The 20,268-nt window shown below is 43.5% G+C and overlaps 1 protein-coding gene across 1 annotated transcript in view; it reads right to left on the minus strand.

The window, feature by feature from the left end:
- Positions 1–15,688, minus strand: part of CUZD1 (CUB and zona pellucida-like domains 1) — a 34,102-nt gene extending 18,414 nt beyond the window's left edge. Inside the window, exons 1-7 of the mRNA XM_010582021.1 lie at positions 15,643–15,688; positions 15,177–15,281; positions 14,339–14,368; positions 12,634–12,723; positions 11,046–11,126; positions 6,104–6,409; positions 4,240–4,551 (exon numbers count right to left, since the gene is read on the minus strand). Coding sequence (XP_010580323.1) covers positions 4,240–4,551; positions 6,104–6,409; positions 11,046–11,126; positions 12,634–12,723; positions 14,339–14,368; positions 15,177–15,281; positions 15,643–15,688 — 970 coding nt within the window. The remainder of the gene's footprint in view (positions 1–4,239; positions 4,552–6,103; positions 6,410–11,045; positions 11,127–12,633; positions 12,724–14,338; positions 14,369–15,176; positions 15,282–15,642) is intronic.
- Between the last annotated feature and the right edge of the window lie 4,580 nt (positions 15,689–20,268).

Raw genomic sequence — 20,268 nt, forward strand, 5'->3', positions numbered from 1 at the left:
GAATTATTCCCAAAGTTAAAATACTAGATCCATGAGAGTATGGACACAGTGGAGACAGGGAGCCATGCCAACACATCATCAGGTCATGACTTTGATAGAGAACTAAGGATGTAAGCCAGAGTAATGCTGCATTACTTACAAGTGGCAATGGCTGCTGCTTCAGGAGTTGGAGAGGCTGGTAGAGTGGATGAGTTTGTTACTATGAGAAGAGAAATGTGAAATTAAACATTGTCCACATTTTAAATACATTAAAGACTCACATGAAAAATAGTAAACTGCTCACCATGGTTCAAGAAATGACCAGAAATACCTGTTTTTTCAGCTGTCGTGGACTCAGTCAGGACTGTCAAAGAGAAAGTAAAAGCCACGCTTCAGTAACTGTTCCATTATTGTGTGAGCAAAACAAGGGCTGTTAATGGGGAGGGAATCAGTTTACTCCCAGGATCAAGCATTAGACCAGTTCTACTAAAGCTAAAGTCATTCCTACCTGCTGCTTCAGGTGTCGTGTCTTCTGCAGGGGCTGATCCAGACATGAGAGAAAACAAAACTGCAGGTTAAACATTGTCCTAGCACTGGGTAGGCATGAGTGTATTGTGTCTGTGTGGCAAGGTTTTGGTGGTGGGGAGGCTACAGGGGTGGGTTTTGTGAGAAGCTGCTGGAAGCTTCCCCCTCTGTCCAACAGAGCCAATGCCAGCCGGCTTCAAGCCGGACCCGTTGCTGGCCAAGGCTGAGCCCATCAGCGATAGTGGTAGCCCCTCTGGGAGAACAGATTTAAGAAGGGAAAAAAGTTGCTGCAGCACAGAAACTGCAGCAGAGAGAGAAGTGAGAAGATGTGAAAGCCCCAGCCCTGCAGACCCCCAGGTCAGTGCAGAAGGAGGGGAGGAGATGCTCCAGGCGCCGGAGCAGAGATTCCCCTGCAGCCCGTGGGGAAGACCACGGTGAGGCAGGCTGTCCCCCTGCAGCCCAGGGAGGTCCACGGGGGAGCAGATCTCCACCTGCAGCCTGTGGAGGACCCCACACCAGAGCAGGGGAAGAGTGAGGAGTCCTCCCCCTGGGGAGGAAGGAGCAGCAGAGACAATGTGTGATGAACTGACCCCAGCCCCCATTCCCCGTCCCCCTGTGCTGCTGGGGGGGAGGAGATCGAGAAATCAGGAGTAAAGTTAAGCCTGGGAAGAAGGGAGGGGTGAGGGGAAGGTGTTTTAAGATTTAGTGGTTTTTTTTCTCATTATCCTACTCTGATTTGATTAGTAATAAATTAATTTTCCCCAAGTCAAGTCTGTTTTGCCCATGATGGTAATTGGTGAGTGATCTCTCCCTGTCCTTATCTTGACCCACAAGCCTTTCATTGCATTTTCTCTCCCCTGTCCAGCTGAGGAGGGCAGTGATAGAGCAGCTTTGGTGGGCACCTGGCATCCAGCCAGGGTCAACCCACCCCAGTGAGATACCCAAGCCACAGGAGGCCTGCAGGTCTCATTCGAGAGGCGATCAGCCACAGCACCTGGAAGATGCTGCTGCTGCAGCATCATGGTTAAATCCATGAGGATATACACACAGTGGAGACAGGGAGCCAGTAAATACATGATCAGAACTTGAGCAGACAACCAAGCACGTAAGCCGGAGTAACGCTGTATTACTTACGGGGGGTAATGTCTGCTGGTTCAGGAGTAGGAGAGACCGTTACTGTGAGAAAGAAAAGAAGAAATAAATTTTGTCTGCATTTTAATTGTATATTTTTGCCCCAAAACATCGCATGATGCCACGTGAGTAACTGGGAAGCCCTTGGCTGCATGGCTGAACGCGGCCCGAGCATCGCGGCATACGGCCGTGAACACAGAGCTGCGGCGGCACAGCGACGTGCATCGCCTCTGCAAAACCCTGCAGCGAGACCCTGAGATGGGGCAGGGAAACAAATAACACGGCTGGACAGGGCACGGCTCTGGCAGCCAGCGCTGCCTTGTCAGGAAGGCGGGTAGTCTGCTAAATCCTGAATTGAGACTGAAAATGTGAGTGTGTGACAGTTAATTTCTCGAGTCAGTCCCGGGGAGCTGTGTGGGCCAGGGATCCTGCTGTCTGGCATGGTCTGACAGTACTTCTGCTCACCGCCGTTCAATAAGTGACCAGAAATAAATACCTGGTGTTTCAGTTGTCATGGACTCGGTCGGGACTGTCAAAGAGAAAATAAAAGCCACGCTTTAGTAATTTTTCCAGTACTGAGCAAGCAAAGCACAGATTGACAAAGCAAAGCAGCGTTATCATTTAGGTGTGATTAGGCCTGGTATACTGAGCTCCCCAATCCAACTACATTACAGTAGTTTACCCCATAATTTGGCATTTGTGTAAACCAGCTTGCGGTATTTCTACCGCCCTCGAGGGTGGATGGAAACCACGTGCGTGGTTGTGCGTATCTCCACAGAGGCAAAAGAAGTCAGTGCGGCAGGACGCCTCTGTCCGCAGATCCCACCAGGAGTTGCCGTTCACCGGAGCGCCTTGAATTCCTCAGGGTTAACGATGCGGTAAGGGCCCTATCACCTCCGAGAGAGCATGAATTTCAGCTCAGTGCTGCTAAAGTCCAGGGGAATCAGCACTCTGCTGCGGGATAAGTTGTATTTGACTAAACCTGAGATAAATAAACAAACACTGAAGTACTCCATACCTTTTGGTTCAGGTACGATAAGCTCCGGAGGGACTGTCAGGAGAGAAAATAAAAGCCATCAAAAGAAGGAAAGCCAGATCAATGCTTTCAGTTATAAATTGAGACAAGCAGCAGGACAGTCAGGGCTCTCCCCAGAACGGTGACTGAGGTTATGCTTTGTGAAGAAGCCTTGGAGAAGGCTGCAGGTGTTTCTCCCATGCTATTTTCACTGCCACCCCATGCAATGAGTACGTCTGTCAACAGGGGGGCAGAGAAGCAAACCTGGTGGGGACAGGTATAATTTCTGTCCTGCCTCCTCACCCAGGCTGAAATCCAGTATGAATTGCTGTTTGCAGTGAGGTAGCTCCACCACTGCAAGATCTGCATGAGCCCAGCAGATGAGCTGTCCGGAACTCCTTTTTAAATTAAATAAATTATGTGCAGCTTGGGAAGGTTAGTTGGGAAACAAGCATTTTGTTCTGTAAATTACTAAAATGTTTAAGCAAGTATGGCTCGTGCTGCAATACAGCCTCTTGATGCATTGGAGGAGAAATGTCTTGCAGTGTGCTGGATTGAGCAGGACTGAGTGAATTAGGAATGCAGGCTGATAGTCTGAACACGATTTCTCCTGAAATGCTTCTCCTGGGGCTTGCAGCTTATGTACAGCACATCAAAGATTTGTTGCAATTGTTTCTCAAATATTCATTGTAATTATTTGTCAGTAACCATCAACTAAGAACAGTGCATGGTAGTAGAAAAAGGGGAGAATAGAAAAAAAATTACAAAAGTAAAATCAAAGTGAAAATATAGGCCTCTTCAGAGGGGTACAGAAACCTTATTCACTTCTTCAGGAATGTGTAAGTCCCACAGCTGTTGTTATTCATTATATCATTATAATACAGTATGACAGCACAGCGTGAGTATCACTTCCCTATAGGATCTCACTTTCTCTTGGACAGAAACAGCGGAGTCCACAAAGGTGCAGTGGCCTGCTAGCCTACACTGATGTCTAGCGTCAGACACACCACATTCACCTAGTGCCAGGACCTCCAACAAAACAATTTCCATCTGCATCCTCAGCTGGCAGGAATTTTCTTCCTTTTCCTCAATAAACTTCACATAAATATGATGCAGATCTTTGAAAATGAGTACAAGTTCATAAAGAGAAGAAAATACGTTTATAAAATTGCAAGTCTGATACAAGTACTTTGAGGGTCTTAGGCAAATAGTCTTTGTCCCCAAAGCAGAGTCCAGGTTGGTCTGCCAAAACTTACTGGTGGTCCTCTCTGGAGGAAAATGCCTATAGCCCCGCTTTTCCCTCTCTGCTTCCCCCAGACCCAGGTAGAGGAATCCCTTGGTGGAAGGAGGAGATGGCCCCAGGATGTTTGGAGCCCACGGGGGGCTGGTCCCACCTGTGACCAGGGTGCCCATGGCCATCCTTCTTGGGTCTCATCAGCCTCCCCTTTCCCTCCACAGCCGCTGCCAAAGGTCCCCGTTCCCACAGCGGCTCCAAGCCTTGCACCAAGCTCTTCCCTTCACCCATACCAGCTTGCATGCACAGCTTAGGAAACTTAATTCACATTAAATGAAATGGAAAAGGTGAATACCTTCACAAATAACACCAGCGTCTTCCTTGTGGTAGCAGTCGTGCGTGCCCAGCCCTCCGTGAGAGCAGTGCTCCAGGGAGGACTCATCCCCTCTGCATGCCACGTCGTCCAGGAGAATATCTCCTGTGCCTTCCCCAAAAAAGGCTTCGATTTTGGCTGAGACAGCCTTTCCGCAGCCCAGCTGCCTGCACACAACCGTGGCATCCTTCATGTTCCAGCCATCATCGCAGACGGTTGCCCAGCTCCCGTTGTGAAAGACTTCGAGGCGACCCGAGCACACATCCCGTCCGTTAACCAGTCTCAGGGACATGTCTTGGAAAAGCAGAAGGAAATGCATGGGCACTCAGCAGCCTCAGAAAAGGGCTTTCCAGGTGCATTCATCGAATAGCAAAAGCCAACTTTGTTGTGTTGCACAGAAAGTGGCAAAACCATGAAATTAATCTTATTGTAACAAGCGACACTGTGTCAGTTCATCAGCTATGATAAATCCTTACTCTCATAGTGTGCCATATATACTTGGGAGTAAATATAAAGATTTTCTTTTCTCTTTTGGGCTCTGATGTATATGTCTGTAGCTAACAAAACCATTCCTATCAATACCAATATTCTTTAACAGCAAAACTCTCAGATAAGCCTCAGATATCTCAGAAACTCATCTTACATGCATTTACTTGCTTTGAAATTTTTACCTATAAAATTTTTGCCTTCCTACCAGTGCTTAAGTTACTATATAAAATATATCAGCTGTGAAAGCTTTGCAAGACCCATCTAGGGAGAACTCACCAGCTGGAATGGTCGCTGTTGTGACCGGGAAAGTATCTGGCTCTAGGAAAGGAAACAGAAAAGTGAATTTCTAGTTTTACTACAGAGGATGCGTAATGACCTTCTGCAGTTACTATGTGAAAAAAAAAAGAAACCGGTAGTCATGTAGAGCAACCCATTCATCTCTGGAAGCACCATCACCAAGAGGGAAAAGGCTGCAAACCCTTTTTTAAATGTCAGGTGTTAATGGTTGCAATTACCTTGCAGGTGTAAGCTTTAATTGTTTTAGGTGTGGGACATAATCACCAAGGAGACACATCTGCTAGGGTTGTGTGTTTAACTCTGCTTGAGGTCTTTACTAAAAAACCTAACTCTATTAAAAATTTGCTTTGAATTTTTTCCCCAGAGGAAGTTATCCCCAGGATAAGCTGTAAACCAGTATTCTTTGTGCCAGGTCACATCCACAACCCCTTTCACCCAGTTAGGTTTCACCTTGGACATTTCAGGCTCCTAGAACGCCTGCCACGTGAATGAGCTTTGTCCGTGGACCACCACGTGTTGTAACACCGACTGCAGTGACTCGGGCTGTCCAGCTACATATGTGTTTCCAGTCAGAATACAGAATTGCTGGAAAACTGGGAATTGATTAAGAAAAATCCTAAAGGAAGTTACTAAAAATAATTTCCTACTAAATACGGGAAAAGGAAATTTGATTTACTAGTCATAGTTCATAATTTATGAAATCAGGACTAGGAGGACTGAAATATGATAGTGATCATGTAAAATTATGATTCAAATAGTAACGCATAAAGCGGTCAGGTAATAGAGTAGGAAATGGCATCAGGTACGATTGAAAATTATATTCCAGGTAGCCAAAGGATTTGAGAATTAAAATAAAAAAATTAAAACACAAACCTGTGTGAATAAACTGCATGGGTTAACAAAAAGAAAAAATGTGGTAAAACACAGCGATTCTCATAGGTCTTGGTTTCATGCCTGAAACAATTCCACTGATGGAAACAAGCTGCGCATCAAAATCTTAGCTGCAGGCAAGCTCTCGTTGCTCGCGAAACAATAATTTCCCCGAGATGTGCTAGCGTACCTGCGCAAATGACGCCGGCGTCCTCTTTATGTCGGCAGTTGTGGACGGCGATGCCTCTGTGGGAGCAGTCCCACAGGTTGTCTTCATCCCCTCTGCACCGCACGTCATCGAGGAGGATTTCCCCAGAACCCGGACCAAACCGGGCTTCAGACGCAGCTACCAGAGCTTCTCCGCACCCCAGCCTCCTGCACACCACTTTGGCGTCCGCCAGCTCCCAGCCATCGTCGCAGACCGTTCCCCAGCCGCCGTCGTGATAGAGTTCGACGCGCCCCGAGCACCTCCCGCCGCCGTCCGCCAGGCGCAGAGTGGAGGTATCTGCGGCGGAGAAAGAGCCCGTCCAGAGCATCAGTGGTGTTTGGCCAAGGCAGTGGCACGGCCCGTCTTTTTCGGGGCAAATGCCACCCCGGGGAAGACAGGAGCAGGTAGCCTGCAACGGAGTCTGCTCTGGCAAAGGACCCTCCCCTGAATTTCAGTGCCATTGTGGGATAGATGTTATAAATGCTCGAACCCACCTTTCTACATGCCCAATGGGTATGGACATCGTCCTCTTCCAGAATGTGCTCATCTCTGGGGAAAATGATCCTCACCTGTGCGGCTAGCTGCCACCTCTCCCCACTTTGTGCAACAAAGGGAAGGTTTTCTACCTTTTCTTTACCATCATTCTCATCTGTACTGTAGAGCTGTCTAAAGGACGAACACAAATACCCAGAGCCAACCTTTTCCTGGGTTACCTTGCAATCTAAGTTTCTTCCTTTAAATAATGCCTGGTTCAGCTTCTTTTCCCATCCTTGCTAACCCTCTGGCATAACAGATGGTTGGCACAGCATCATTTCCCCAGAATAGTAGCAGAGCTATTTCTACAGACCAGACTCATTTCTGAGAGCTGGGTACTTACGGAATACTCCACACATTTATCTCACTTTCAGAGGGAAAAGCTTTTAGAGATCTGAAGTTCCAAATTAGTTTTATGGGCCTGGAGTGTATTTTTCTTTCAGAGAAAGAAATCAGAGACACTGCCGACAACGTAATTGAGTTCCTCCTCGTTTGTGGCCATCATAAACTGTACCACGTATACACACCTGTCTTACTCCTTGGTGGGTCAGTGATTACGAAGTTTTCATTTTGGGACATTTTGCTGTCACCTGGCAGCCATTTGTAACCAACTAATTCACATCCATTCAGAATGAGGGCCATGTTTCCTAGGACTCTCTTTCTCCTTAATTCTTCTTAATTCCTTTTTCCTGACCATGATCAAAGCTCCTTCCATCTGAGTACCATGCTTATCATTTACCTCTGCAAAAGTTGGCTGTAAAGAAATGCCAGCACAATGTGCTTGGCTCGCTTCCCAAGAGCTAGGTCTAAACATCTACAAGAGTGCCAAATATGATTTCAGGGAGAAAAAAAGATAATTGAGACAAAAGATAATTAACCTGTTGATCTAGGCATTGAGTATTCACCAGGGAAGGTGAAAGTTGTTAAATAAAATGTTTAAGAACTGGACTATGGTAGCTATCTAAATCCAGGTGGGAATAGGGAGAAAGAGACAGATTAAAAATTCTATATCCAGATCCAGATCTTGACTTAAATTACAGGCAAAAATAAATTTGTTGTGATTCAGCTGATATTACAAATGGCTTTATAGGGAGGGAGGCATCTTTCCTGTTAAAGTTGCTAAGTCAATGAAGTATTTCATTAATCTGAAATATCAACATCAATCTGAAATTTTGGGGGCACTTTTTCAGAAAATAAAGGACTGATTAAGTAACAGTCCCAAGGATCTTTAATGTATTCTTGTGGGGTTGTCTACAGACAGCTGAAAGGCAACTTTTTTACTTTCAGCAAATTAATAAAAGAAAAGAATTGATATTTGTATCTCTTCAAAGTCAATGCTGTGTGCTTAGTTAAGTTAGTTAATATGATGAAAGGAGTCAGTGAGCACCTACTTTTCCTGAGACTTTAACACAAACAACAGTTTACCACACACCATACATATATAAAATGAAGTTGTTTGCTCACATACTTGGTTGAGCAGACATAGGCAAAGCACTTAATAGAGGCACACAGTTGCATAGCAATGAGGGTATTATTAGGAAACCATATATACCATATATGTATTAAGTTCCTTAAACCTGCATAATAGCCAACAGATCACTCATTTAAGAAATTCACGTTCAGCTTCCGACAGCCAAGCAGATCAAAGTCAATCTTGAGGGACCACATTAATTTCTCAGTTTCACTGGTGTGTGCAAAAAAATGCAAACTTCTTTCATTCAGCTGGAATAGAGCCCGGGCTGAATAAGTAAGGTAAGCAGCAAAATCTGATCAAAGCTCTGTAAAATATTCTTCAAAGTAGGAAAGTTTTCATCTCTATCCTTTTGAAAGTCAAATGACTGGCAGGAAAAAGGTAGAAAAACACTGAAATTTCTTCTTCACTGTGCTGAAGATTTGTCTGTCCATATCTAAGATGTTTGTAGAAATTAGGGTGGATAGATCCTAGATCTTGAACATGAAAATATTGTTCAAAATAAGGTTAATGGGAGGAGCAGTAAGCAAATCCGTATTACACTTTCCAGTGCTGCTACCACTGGTACTGAGTCACAGCTCTGAACTTCTGGCAGCACAGATAATAAGGCTGTAGAAGACAATCAGTGTTTAAAAAAAGTCATAGAGAGGAGTTATCAGTTGCCTTGCTAGTTGTTTATCATGTTTTGCAGCATCTTGGACTAACAGATGGTACGGGTGTTAAACAGCCAGCCACGGCTACCGAACCGTAATGAGATCCTCAGCCCTTGCCACTGAAACTGGAACGGGACAGATAGAGTAGCAGAAGGAAAGGCAAGATCTGTGCGCTCTCTGGAGGACACGATGAGAATTCAAAATGATCTTCATAAACTGAATAAATGTCAAAAATCAGCAAGCTGAAATTCAATAAAGACAGGTGGAATGGGCTGCTCATTGGAAAGAGAAAACCAATGCACAAGGGCAAAATCATCCTTTCAGCTGCCACCAAAGGACCGCAGAAAAACTGGAAGTTGGTAATGTTAACGCTACAGTGAGCCAGTCCAGCCTCAGTCTGGCTCTCAGAGTGATACGTGGGAGCTACTTATTCTCCTTGGTGCTAAAGAGACCTCAGCTGCTCAGACAGCGATTGCACATTTAAGAAAGATAGAGATAATGGGGAGAGCTGGGATGAATGAATCAAGAATATAATAGGCTTGAAACTCATGAGCTCTGAGGAAAGCTTTAGAGAGCCGAATTTAGTTTATGTGGGAAGTGTCTTCCACTTTTCTGAAGAGGGGCTTTGAAGAGGATGGCCACCAGTTTCTCTGACTCCCTGGAGTCCACAGGAAGCTAGAAGAGCAACTGTAGGCACTACAGAAAATGTCCATCAAGAAAAGAACTTTGAATATAGTGTCCCACACATTTTTTTGCGTGTCTTGAAAATATCTGTCAAGTCCAGAGCCAAAGTACACATAGTCATCTCCCCTGGTGGAGATTTGCATAGGAGTTTAAAGCCTACTCATGCTACCAATTTCTGCTTGATTAGAAGGGGAGGTAGGACAGCATGCGGTGGATAGGAAGGTGCCAGCTCAGCTGATGGCTTATGCAAAATGGGCCTGTCTGGTGAAATTCTGGTTTTAAGATTTTTTAATACCTAAGAAATTATTTCCTAGATTCACTAAGACAGTTCATTCATTAAAAAACTTGCAAAGCATATTACAAAATAGATGCCAGAATAAGAGTTTCCCCAACAAAGAGAATGGGGAAAAGGTGGGACATCAGGGACTTTCTGAGCCCCAAATGGTGCCTTGCGGGGTGATGCAGGACAAAGACATTTTTGCTCCTAAAGGATTCAAGGCACACAGGCTGTATCTGACTGTTCCTTACCTTCGCTCAGCGTAGGTGACGATGTTGGAGTTGTTGACGGCTCAGTACCGTCTATGACTGCGGTAGATGTGATCAAGTTGTCCATTTCCGTGACACAATGATCTGTTGAAGCTTTGAGGAAAAAACAACAGGAACAATGAACAATAATGACCAAACATGAATATGAGCCAGACTTAAATTTTTGGTTAAAATTTTCTGCATTTGTCATTTTGCCAGAAAAGTGTGAAAATACGGGAAGCTTTGTTTCAGAGAACAAACATGGACTTATCCCTCGTACTTCTACCTGAGCCTCTATCACCACATAATACCATGATAAATAAATATTTAAAATTTGGATTTTTAAGGTTCTTAGCCACTGGAGAATGAAGCAATGTATTCCTAGCCCTCTTTATTAAAACTTCATTGCATACATTTTCCATACAATATGGCTTCTCCTTAGCTCGCTCACTTAGACTCAGAATTGATTTTGCAACTATGACTTTGTCTTTGTAAGCTGTGCTTAGGATTCCTGGTGTAGATACTCCCTGAGTGTCTTCATTTACTGAAGTGGATGCAAAGGAGGAATGCAGAGATGTTGAAGGGACTATGAGAGAGTTGAGGAAATACATTACTGGAGAAAGCCATCAATCAGTGATAGAAACTGGAGCTGATGATTGCTGATATGATTTTGATTATGTCCTTGAGGGAAGAGTGAATTGGATTATAATCTCTAAAATCTGGTAATTTGAGTCAAAACTTCAAGCGAATAATCACTCAGGTAAGGTGATATTTTGTTACTGTTGACAATAAGGATCTGGGCGGCAGATCTGGGGGCTTAGGCAGCAGGCCTTCAAGTGAACTTTCTGCTGATATTCTCCATAGGCAGCTCCACAACACAAAACAACTACAGCGTGGTGTGCTTTACACTCTCCCGTCATTAGTTCCTTGGCGAGAGAGTCCAACAGGGATGAGAGGGAAAGTACAGAGAACCGGCTCCTGTACTGGGTCAGGTGGTGGCATCTCCATCTTTAAGATCGGGAAAGAATTGTCAAAGATTATTGAATCTTTAAAGTGAAGATGTCCCAGTCTGATTTAATCGTTGATGCTCTCCACTTCCCAGAAAAAAGCACTGATATTTGGGCACTTCTGCTGATAGCTAAATTATACCAATAGCACAAGCAGCTTAAAGCTCCAAATTGTTCATCATTACATGTCTCTCAGACTTTGACAGCCCAATATGTTAGAAATGAAGGATTTAGAAGCTGGATTCTTTTTTCACTTAGATGAAGCAGTTTACCGATACTAAACTTGATACAGTTACTGCAGTCCTACCAATGTAATCTATTTTAAACAAACTTGAACACTATTATTAGTATTAGATTTTTATGGCACAGTGTCTGTTCTTACCTACAGTAGCTGTGCAAGTGGTTTCTGGAGCTGAGGTACTACTGTCTCCTGTAAGTGTGGTGGGTGAAATGGATGATTCTGCAGTATTTTCAGAGGCTGTGAGAAGAAGGAAGAAACATGGAAACGAGAGGCAAAGAGCATTCAGGTAAGGCTCAATGACTGAATTCAGCTCTTGATGAATTTAATTGCCTTCAGGCTTCCTGGAAAAGGGAGTCTGCGTATTAGCTGTCTTCCACATCCACTGACATGGCTCAGAAATGGGTCTTCACGTTAATGCTTTGCATTACAAGCATCAAAAAGTTTCAGACTTCTTTCACTGAGACTGAGGAAAGCAAAAGGAGTGTGAGAAGCAAAACCAGAAATGAGTGTTTTAACTCAGCAGTGACATTTATTGGTATATAGTTTCCCAACACTGCAACGGGGCATGTCTAGTCAACTTTATTAAGAAGTACAAAAAGTGAAATACCAAAGGGCATTCTGGTTCTATAGAGGGAAATGTTTATTACAGCTCTTTCTGGCTTATCCCATTGAAAGTCTTTCTCCCAGGGTTACAGTAGTCATTGGAGAAAGGAGGGAGAGGCCATTAAGACTGATACTGAAATACTGTTTTTCCTGCAATTGTCCACCAGATCTCCTTGCCCTGTTCCTAGCAGGTGGGAACAGTGCCGAAGAGGGGAGGGAGGCTGGAGGGAGAGCCAGTTCTCTCATCCCCAGCTCGCTGGGCTGAGCCTGCAACCTCCTGGGCCCCAGGTTGGGAAAAGCTGAATCTGAGCTGAGGAATCCTCAAGAGGGAGTACAGGACCTGCCGTTCGTCCTGGACTGACTTGATAAGAAAGCCTAAGCCTGGAGGCTTATAAATTGTTTAGAATCCAGATAGGTAATGTTACAAACGGTGAGAAACATAGGCTGGGTGGCTTTTTCTGGAATCATGCTTCTTAAAGAAATAAAAATAATGATTTCCTTCAGACTCTGTGGTTCAAATTCTGCACTGTTCAGCTTCCCCTGAAGCAGGCTTTGCATATAGCATTTGCAGCTCCCTACTGGAGTAGCGGTAGCAGTGTCAGTGATAGCCTGCCCGTGCTGCCAAAAAGCCAGCGGGTTGGTACCAAGCAGGGGAAGTTCATAGACAAGCATCAGCTGCACTGGGAGATGGTGATTTCCCAACATTTCTTGGCATCTCTACTGACGTCCCCTCCTAACCAAAACTCATAACTATGTTTTTCTAACATGCTGCATGCTGTACAAATGCCCTTTACCTGTCTGCAGCGTAGTCAGGGTTTCTGGTGTCTCTGTTTCCTCTGGGATGGCAGTGGAAGCAAGGGAGGCACTTGTGCTACCAAAGGAGGCTACAAGGATGAGAAATTAAATGGTTGCAAGTAGCAATTAAAAGCACAAAGGTGATTTGAGGAGCTTGTGACTTGCTTTAGGTCTCAGGCTTGATAAGAAACTGTGCTATCAGTCTGCTAAATAACTGGAGAGGCAGAGGTCCGGCTGAGGGAGATGAGCGCAAATGCCTGGCTGTGCTCCTTAATGTTTCTGGAGTTTTTATGAATCATGGACACACAAAATCACAATGATCTGGACACTTTTGCTTTACAAAATTTTCTGTGTCATATTTATAGCTACAAGCTCAGAGGTATTAATCATTAAATGCATATATTCCTGGTATGTCCTGACAGCCTGACATTTTTCAAGTGAAAATTTTGTAAGGGCGTTGTTCCTTCACAGAGATATTTAATTTGTAGTTGTCTGCTATGAATATTTTACAGATTTACATGGTCACATCTTAATTCAGCTGAAAAACCCCAATTAACAGAATGTTTATTTTAAATAGCACTTGCAAAATGGCTGTTCTTGCCTTTATAAACTGTGGTTGGGATTTTGGGAGCTGATGTGGGAATTTCCTCTGTGACAATAGTGGATGCAGAAGGCGTGAGCGAGGCCAAGAGAAAGTTGAGGAAATACAAAGAAGAGGAGAGATTGGCAGCAGCTAGGAGTGAAGATGTGGACTGAAATTTTGATGAAAGTAAGTAGATTTGGGCTTTGCAGGACAGTGAGTCAACGCATAGCCTTTTATTTTTGCTGAAAAAAAAAGACTTTCACCTTCATTTAATATTTAATAATAAAGATAGTAGATATTTCTGACTGCATTCTTTTACTACTAGAGATGCAATAGTTGTTTGGAAAGATGCAAAGTGGCCATTGTTAGGGGAAATAAAGAATGAAATTTGCCTTGTGCTTTGGAAGTGACTATCAGCACGCAAGTGTCCCTCACCTTCCTCGAGGGTTGTCAAGGTTCCTGGGGCAGACGGTGTCTCAGCCTCTCCTGGGCTTGGGCTGGATGCAGAGGAGGAATCTGCAGAGATGGCCAGGGGGTGGGGAGATATGTTACTAATCAGAATCACCAGCACGTAAAAGAAAGACATTTCAAGGATCTCTGAAATTGTTAATACTTCAGGCATCATGGAAAAGAAAGTCAGTTCCTTGGACTTAAACTTTCGGTAATGTGGCTCAGAAGAACATCTTCCAAGTAGTAATTATAAGTGAACTTGGGAGGCAGGTGCAACTGGTGCACCTCTCAGCAGGGTATATACACACCTTATTTCCATTCTACCTTTGCACTAGCTTAAGAACCAGGAAAAATTAATCAAGATTATCAAAAGAATTGAAGGTGAAAAAAATATCCAGGTAAGAGTGCCTCATATGAATTGATTACTAAATATTAGTAGATGAGTGGCAAATACAGTTCCTATGGGCTATCCAAAGAACAGAAATAATGATACAGTGGATGAATAAATAATAATTTGGAGTAATAACTAGTAATTCAGAGCATGTACCCTTCTAGAACACTGTCTACCAAGGAGCTGTAATCACATGATTTCTGAGTTAAAAATTAGTCTCTGGGCACTTGGGGAGACTGCGAAGAGCTAATGGACTTATGTCTCAAAAGCCCTGCCCTACCTGACGGTGCAACTGTGGAGCATGCTACACCTGTGAACATCAAAAAAATGCAAAAACATTCTGAATCAACATTCTTTGCATACTAAACTCAAAACATAGCACTGTACCAGCTACTAGGAAGACAATTAACTCTATCCCAGCTGAAACCAGGACACATCCTTATGGTGTCCACAGTTATGTGTGCTCCAGCCAGCGTGCTGACAGTCCCAAAGGTAAGATTCAGTTCCACTACACTGCACGTCATCCAGGTGGATGTCATCTCTGCCAGGGCCAAAGTAAGACTGTCCCAAGACAGAGACAACTTGACCACAATCAAGTTGTGTGCATACAATGCTCCACTGTTCGTACTGAAGTGATCACCACAGACTGTCCCCCATTTGCCTTCATGGTAAACTTCAACCCTCCCCGCTCATCGGTCCCCTCCAGATACCAATTGCAGTTGTGGATCTTCTGAAACTAAAGCAAAAATTATCAGGTAAATATCTCAATTTGTTTATTCCAAGGATATCTAAACTTCTTGCGTCTAAGCTTGCATCCTCATCTATGCAGGGATGGGCTGCCCAGTGTTTCAGTGTCCCCAGTACCCAGGGCTTACTGGGGCAAGCCTGCAGCGTGCAAAGCAGTACAGGGCAGGGAGCTGAACAGCAGAGCCCAAACCAGGGCGGTTAATTCAGCCCCATTCACATGGCTCTGCTGTGTACAGGACCAGACCTGTCACGGTAGGTTATTGTTGGCTGTGCTGGTGAGATAACCAGCTCACCCAGAGCTGGCTCATGTAACTCTACAGGTGTGCCCGGTATGTTCACGCTCAGGACCATGTCTTCACTCTCTTTCTTACCTTTGGGGTTAAATTTGTCTTTTATCCATTTCAAAAATTTGTTCCATAGTAAGTTTTGACCTCCAGTTTCTGAGCCTTCTGGCGAGTTCCACCACGCACCACTTGCTATGGGAGACAAGAAAACATATTAGCATTAGTGTAACATATCACAATTCTAGGTCTATTTTATGTTTTGCTGTGAGATTGTACCTGATGTGTGTTGATACAGTTAGATACAGTAAGTGTTGGTATGTGGTGGGTTTTTGAAGCAATCCTGCGGTTCCTCCCTGTGTCTGGAAGGACATGCTCTTTTCCTCATAGTTCAGTGGAAGGTGACTGTAGAGGACCTTATTTCATAGCAGCACAAAGAGCAAAGGGATCTGACCCCAGAAATCCCCGTGTACATCCTTCACCTTCAGTGAGGACATGGGCTTCTGCGAGCTGAGCTCTGCCAAATTTCACTGGGGCAGTGGAAAGGGTTACTTACCTTTGCCATATGCAATTACCTCAATCACGGGGAGGCTGTGGACCATTTGTCTGTGCAGACCGTGACAGTTGTTTTGGCTGGCAGCCCAGCATGTTAGCTTAAATCTTTGGAAATCCTTGCTCAGGTCTGTGTGGGAAGCCCAACTTTGACTAACTCTACAGTGAAGAATATACTATATGCTACTCAAGGTATTTAAAAATGTACGTTTGATTAAACCAGCCTGTGACATCATGGTTCAGATACCAGGGGATGAAATGGTCTTCCAAAACAAGTTACAAACCTGATCACGTGGTTTTAATAATCTATAGTTTTAGTCACATAAATACCTTTGAAAATCTACTTATACTCACTGACAGGAAAAAGGATTTAGGCTGCCAGGGGGTCAAAGTAATGTTTTCAAATGGCAGCTTTTTAAAGTAATACCCTTGCTCTTTTGGAATTAGCATGCTCTGAAGAGCTGTGCCTGATTCAATCACTAAAATCAAAAGAAATTTCATTTGGGGATTGTTATTTTTTATTTTCAAATTGGCATTTGATCTTCAGACACTCACTTTCACAGACTTTTACTTCAGTGATACTAAAGTCTTGGGTTTGCAAGGATCCTAAGTGATTTTTCCAAAGTTAATCCAGTCTACATCAGGTCAAATCAAAGACAAAAGTGAACCTATGAAATAACGACAAAGATTGTAGGGTTGCTGAAGTGCTGGGATTTGACCACCTTCTTGAAATGCAGCTTAGTCCTCTTTGATGCTGAACTTCCCTCTGGATTGCCTTTGCTCTTGTCTTATAAATAATTCAATATAGCCAATCCCTTAATCTACACTCCATGAAATTATCTGGTTTTATAAAGGATTGACAAGACTTTATTTATGGTGTCCACACTGATAATTAAAGATCAAAGTACCTCATTCAAACTAGCAAGATTATAAGGCAGGTTTGGAGTTACTGTTGTTTGAAGTTTGAAGGAACATGGCACTACAGTAAAGTATATTTCCACCTGGGTCTGGCAGGCTGCTCTGTGTTTCTTTTTCTCTCTCTACATTTTTAAATGTACAGTATAGAAGAATTTAAATTCAAAACTAGAATATTAGAAGAAGAACTTCTAGAGAAAAACTTCCCCAAACTATTGCCCTCATAGAAGAGACAGAAAGAAAGTAATCTTCAGCACCTCCAGTTTTGGAATATAACCAATGGATTTGATCTGAATCTTTGAATTAGAAGATAAATTAAACCAACGATTTTATGGTACAGAGCTTGTCAGCAATATTCTAGGAGACTCTTTGCCACCAATATTCCAGGAAACTCTTTGCCACCACTTCCCAGCAAGCCGGTCTGTATTTGTAACTAATTCTCTCTCTAACATTTCCCTGAAAGCATGAAAATATATTATATACGTTACCTGGTTCAGATAGAAGAGTAGCACTTAACACCAGCAACCAAGTGAGACTCACTTGAAGGTCCATTTTCACTGCAGTTGTCTGTTCTAACCCAACGCAGTTTCAGAATTTATACTAAATGAGTTCTGGTCTACACCAAAGGTGTGTGCTGTGCAATTTGATCTTTCTTCCTGAACTTCCAGATCAATGCCAAGGAAGTGATTTACTGAGTATTTTCATTTCACAGGGTACATCCAGACATCCGGATAAGGAGATCCAGATCACAGCGCTGTTCCGGAATGGCTACCGGGATCTTCCCAAACACTCCCCAGGCCCCTTTGTGGCCGTATGTTTGATGATGTGGTTGTTCCAGGAAGCAGTGATTTACTTTTGGATATTAGCCTGTTTGGTAAGGATTGTCATATCACCGGTTAAATCCATTTCCAATTTACAACCATACTAAACCAGATTAAATTAGGGTGAGAATTGTGCCAAAAGAAGATTAGCGTCCTAAAAATGTCAGGAAAGTCTCAACAAAATTCTCTCTGTCTGCTACAGATCACTCCTGTAAGAAGTAGTTTCTATGCTTTTTCATACTCCTCTGACTCCTCTTTAACCCAGGACTAGATCCCTCGAGCATGTTTCAGATCTGCAGTTATCTCGCTCTCACTTGCAGCCTACAGAGCAGCAAAATGGCTGTAAGAGATATTGGCCGAGGCATGGTTGGGTAAGAACTGGTTTTGGGGGTAAATAAGTAGGGCTAAACTACAGCAACCAAGGAAATGGAGTGAAATAGGGCCAGAGGGTGCTAAATTAAGCTAAAACTGTGTTAAGGAGTCTGTATGTAATGGTAGCTGGTAGCTATTAGTAGCTACCGTTCAATGGTAGCTTTTCAGATTTGGTGTCTTGCATGAAAAAAGGGAATCTCACCTAGAAAGGCCATCCTATACAGCTGGAAAAGATTGCACTCTAGCAAAGCCACGGACCCAGAAGGATCCCTCCAGCCACACAGTCATCTCCTTGGCATGAGGTGGTGATGTGACCTCTGATACCTCAAAGGACACCTCCAGCTCTACCTCACTCTGTACAGTCAAGGAGAAGACGGGTCTCAGCTAGAGAGAGAAAAAAAGCAAAGCTATATTTTCTTAGCTGATTTAAGAATGAACATCAATTCTTTCTTTCCATGAATGCTTTTCTTATTTTCTTAGCACAGTACGATATGTGATATCTATCTAGATATCCATGTTTTTACCCTCACAGTACCTTCTTGAGCAAAAACCGTCATGTCAAGTATCCAAACTCCTAGTTCCATGTGGGTGTACTACTTGAATTCAGTGTCATCTCCTAAAGTGACTAAGTGGGTTTACGGTAGATCCTTATCAATATATTTCTATCCACATAGCTCTAAGCTGGGCCTGAACAGTATAGTACGTAGCAGTTTTCTTTCCTGGGAGCAATTAAGCTATTTTATACAAACATTTTTCACTTTTGAATGAAAAAGGAATTTTTAGAAACAGTCCAAAACTCCAGCTGAAATCTCATTAAGATCTTATTCTCAAAACAATGTCAAACAAATTCATTATGTCTTGAGATTTGACCCAGATCTAAGTGCTCTGGATTTAAAGATTTGGATCTGAACAATGTCACGTAGAAGGCACAGAAGTCTGATATGCATGTGCCATTTCAGTGCACTTCATATCCATCTTATAACAAAATTATTTCTTTGGCTGCTGCTGGACTTTCAATAATATTCTCTCTGGGAAGTGTAGAGTCCTGTAGAAATAGCTAATGTGTCAGTCTGCTGACTCAGCCAAACAGTGTGCTCAGCAACAAAGCTACTTGTCCAAGAAATCCCATGCAGCAGGAGCATGGTTGTTAATGGAAAGTGGGGACATAATTCACATTAGCTAGTTGTAGACATCTAATCTATTTATAAACTAAGCTCTTAATCAGTGGCATTTCAGTGCACCTCTATTTGGAGACTTGATATAGGCATAGGAAAATATAGGGAACATGGCTGAATGCAAGTATCTTGAATATGAAGGAGCATCAAGATTTGCTTTTACAGCATTCCTCGGTCTCTTTTATAAAACGGGTCCCCAAGAGGACATTAGTCCCAGTGAACATGTGGAAGGCTGAGGACTCCACTACCCAGCTCTTGCCTAGTGAGGCTGGATCTCACCTTAGGCTGTTTTACACCATATCTAAGAAGCGATGGTGGTAGGTGCAAATGCTAGCAGGGGCAGAAGATTCGTACAGCTAATCTGTAGTGATAGGTGACAAAGAATGACCAGCCTCCACATTAAACATTGCAGCTCCTCTCACGGGCATTGAAGGTGCCGTTAGAAAGGAGGTGGTAAGACTTCAGTCCCAAGCTAAGCAAGCAGACTAATCCTGCATGGCAAGAACGAGCAGTGATGACAGTAGGGCTGACTTTTGTGGTCTTGGAATAGCAAAGCTGTTTCCCAGAACATGTTCTTAAAGATATCTATTGAAATTTGCTCATAGAAAATGAATGGCGTTCATCTGCAGTGAAATACCTTTATGCTGGAGCTTGCTGTTAAGCTTTCCTCATGGAGTGATGGAGCTTTGCTGCACCGGCAAAACTGCCCCTCCCTGGAAATAGCTTCTTCCAGCTTTTTCTAACTACATACGAATTTCAGTGTGTATTTTGCATTGTGTGTCCTGTGTACACACAGAGGTACATACATTCATATATGTGACACATGCGCCGTAAGACACCTTCTGCTAAGGAGCAAGTCATCCATGTGGTCATGCTGCTCTGCAGCTCTGACCCGGCAACTTCTCCAGCATTTGCAAACAAAAGTAAGCTCACCAAAGGCATTTAAACATCTAATTTTCATGCGTTATAATTTCCCTAAGGATCTGAGTCTAACATAGTTTGAGGGGCTAAAAGCAACGGGAAAAGGCAAAGCTGTCCTGGAGGCTCTTGCCACTGGAGGGCAGCGAGGCACTGTCCTTAGGGAGGGAGCACGTTTTTTGGGTAAGATGGTCTAACACCACAGGGCTTTTGTAGGGTCCATAGAGAGGCCTCCACTCTAGCAAATACCTTTAAAAGTAAGCAGAGGTGAAAATAAACATGTGCAAAAGGGACAGCTAGAAACAGCAGGACAGTTGTTTCCATTCACCTGTCTCTTGCCAAGGCGGGAGGGTATGTCTCTGCCCAAATGGAGATGAGGAAGAAGAAAGTCTGGCCCACCTCAGACATCCATCTATTTCATCTTCCCTT

The sequence above is a fragment of the Haliaeetus leucocephalus genome, unplaced genomic scaffold, assembly GCF_000737465.1.
Source record: "Haliaeetus leucocephalus isolate CR32 unplaced genomic scaffold, Haliaeetus_leucocephalus-4.0 Scaffold830, whole genome shotgun sequence".
Taxonomy (NCBI): Eukaryota; Metazoa; Chordata; class Aves; order Accipitriformes; family Accipitridae; genus Haliaeetus; species Haliaeetus leucocephalus.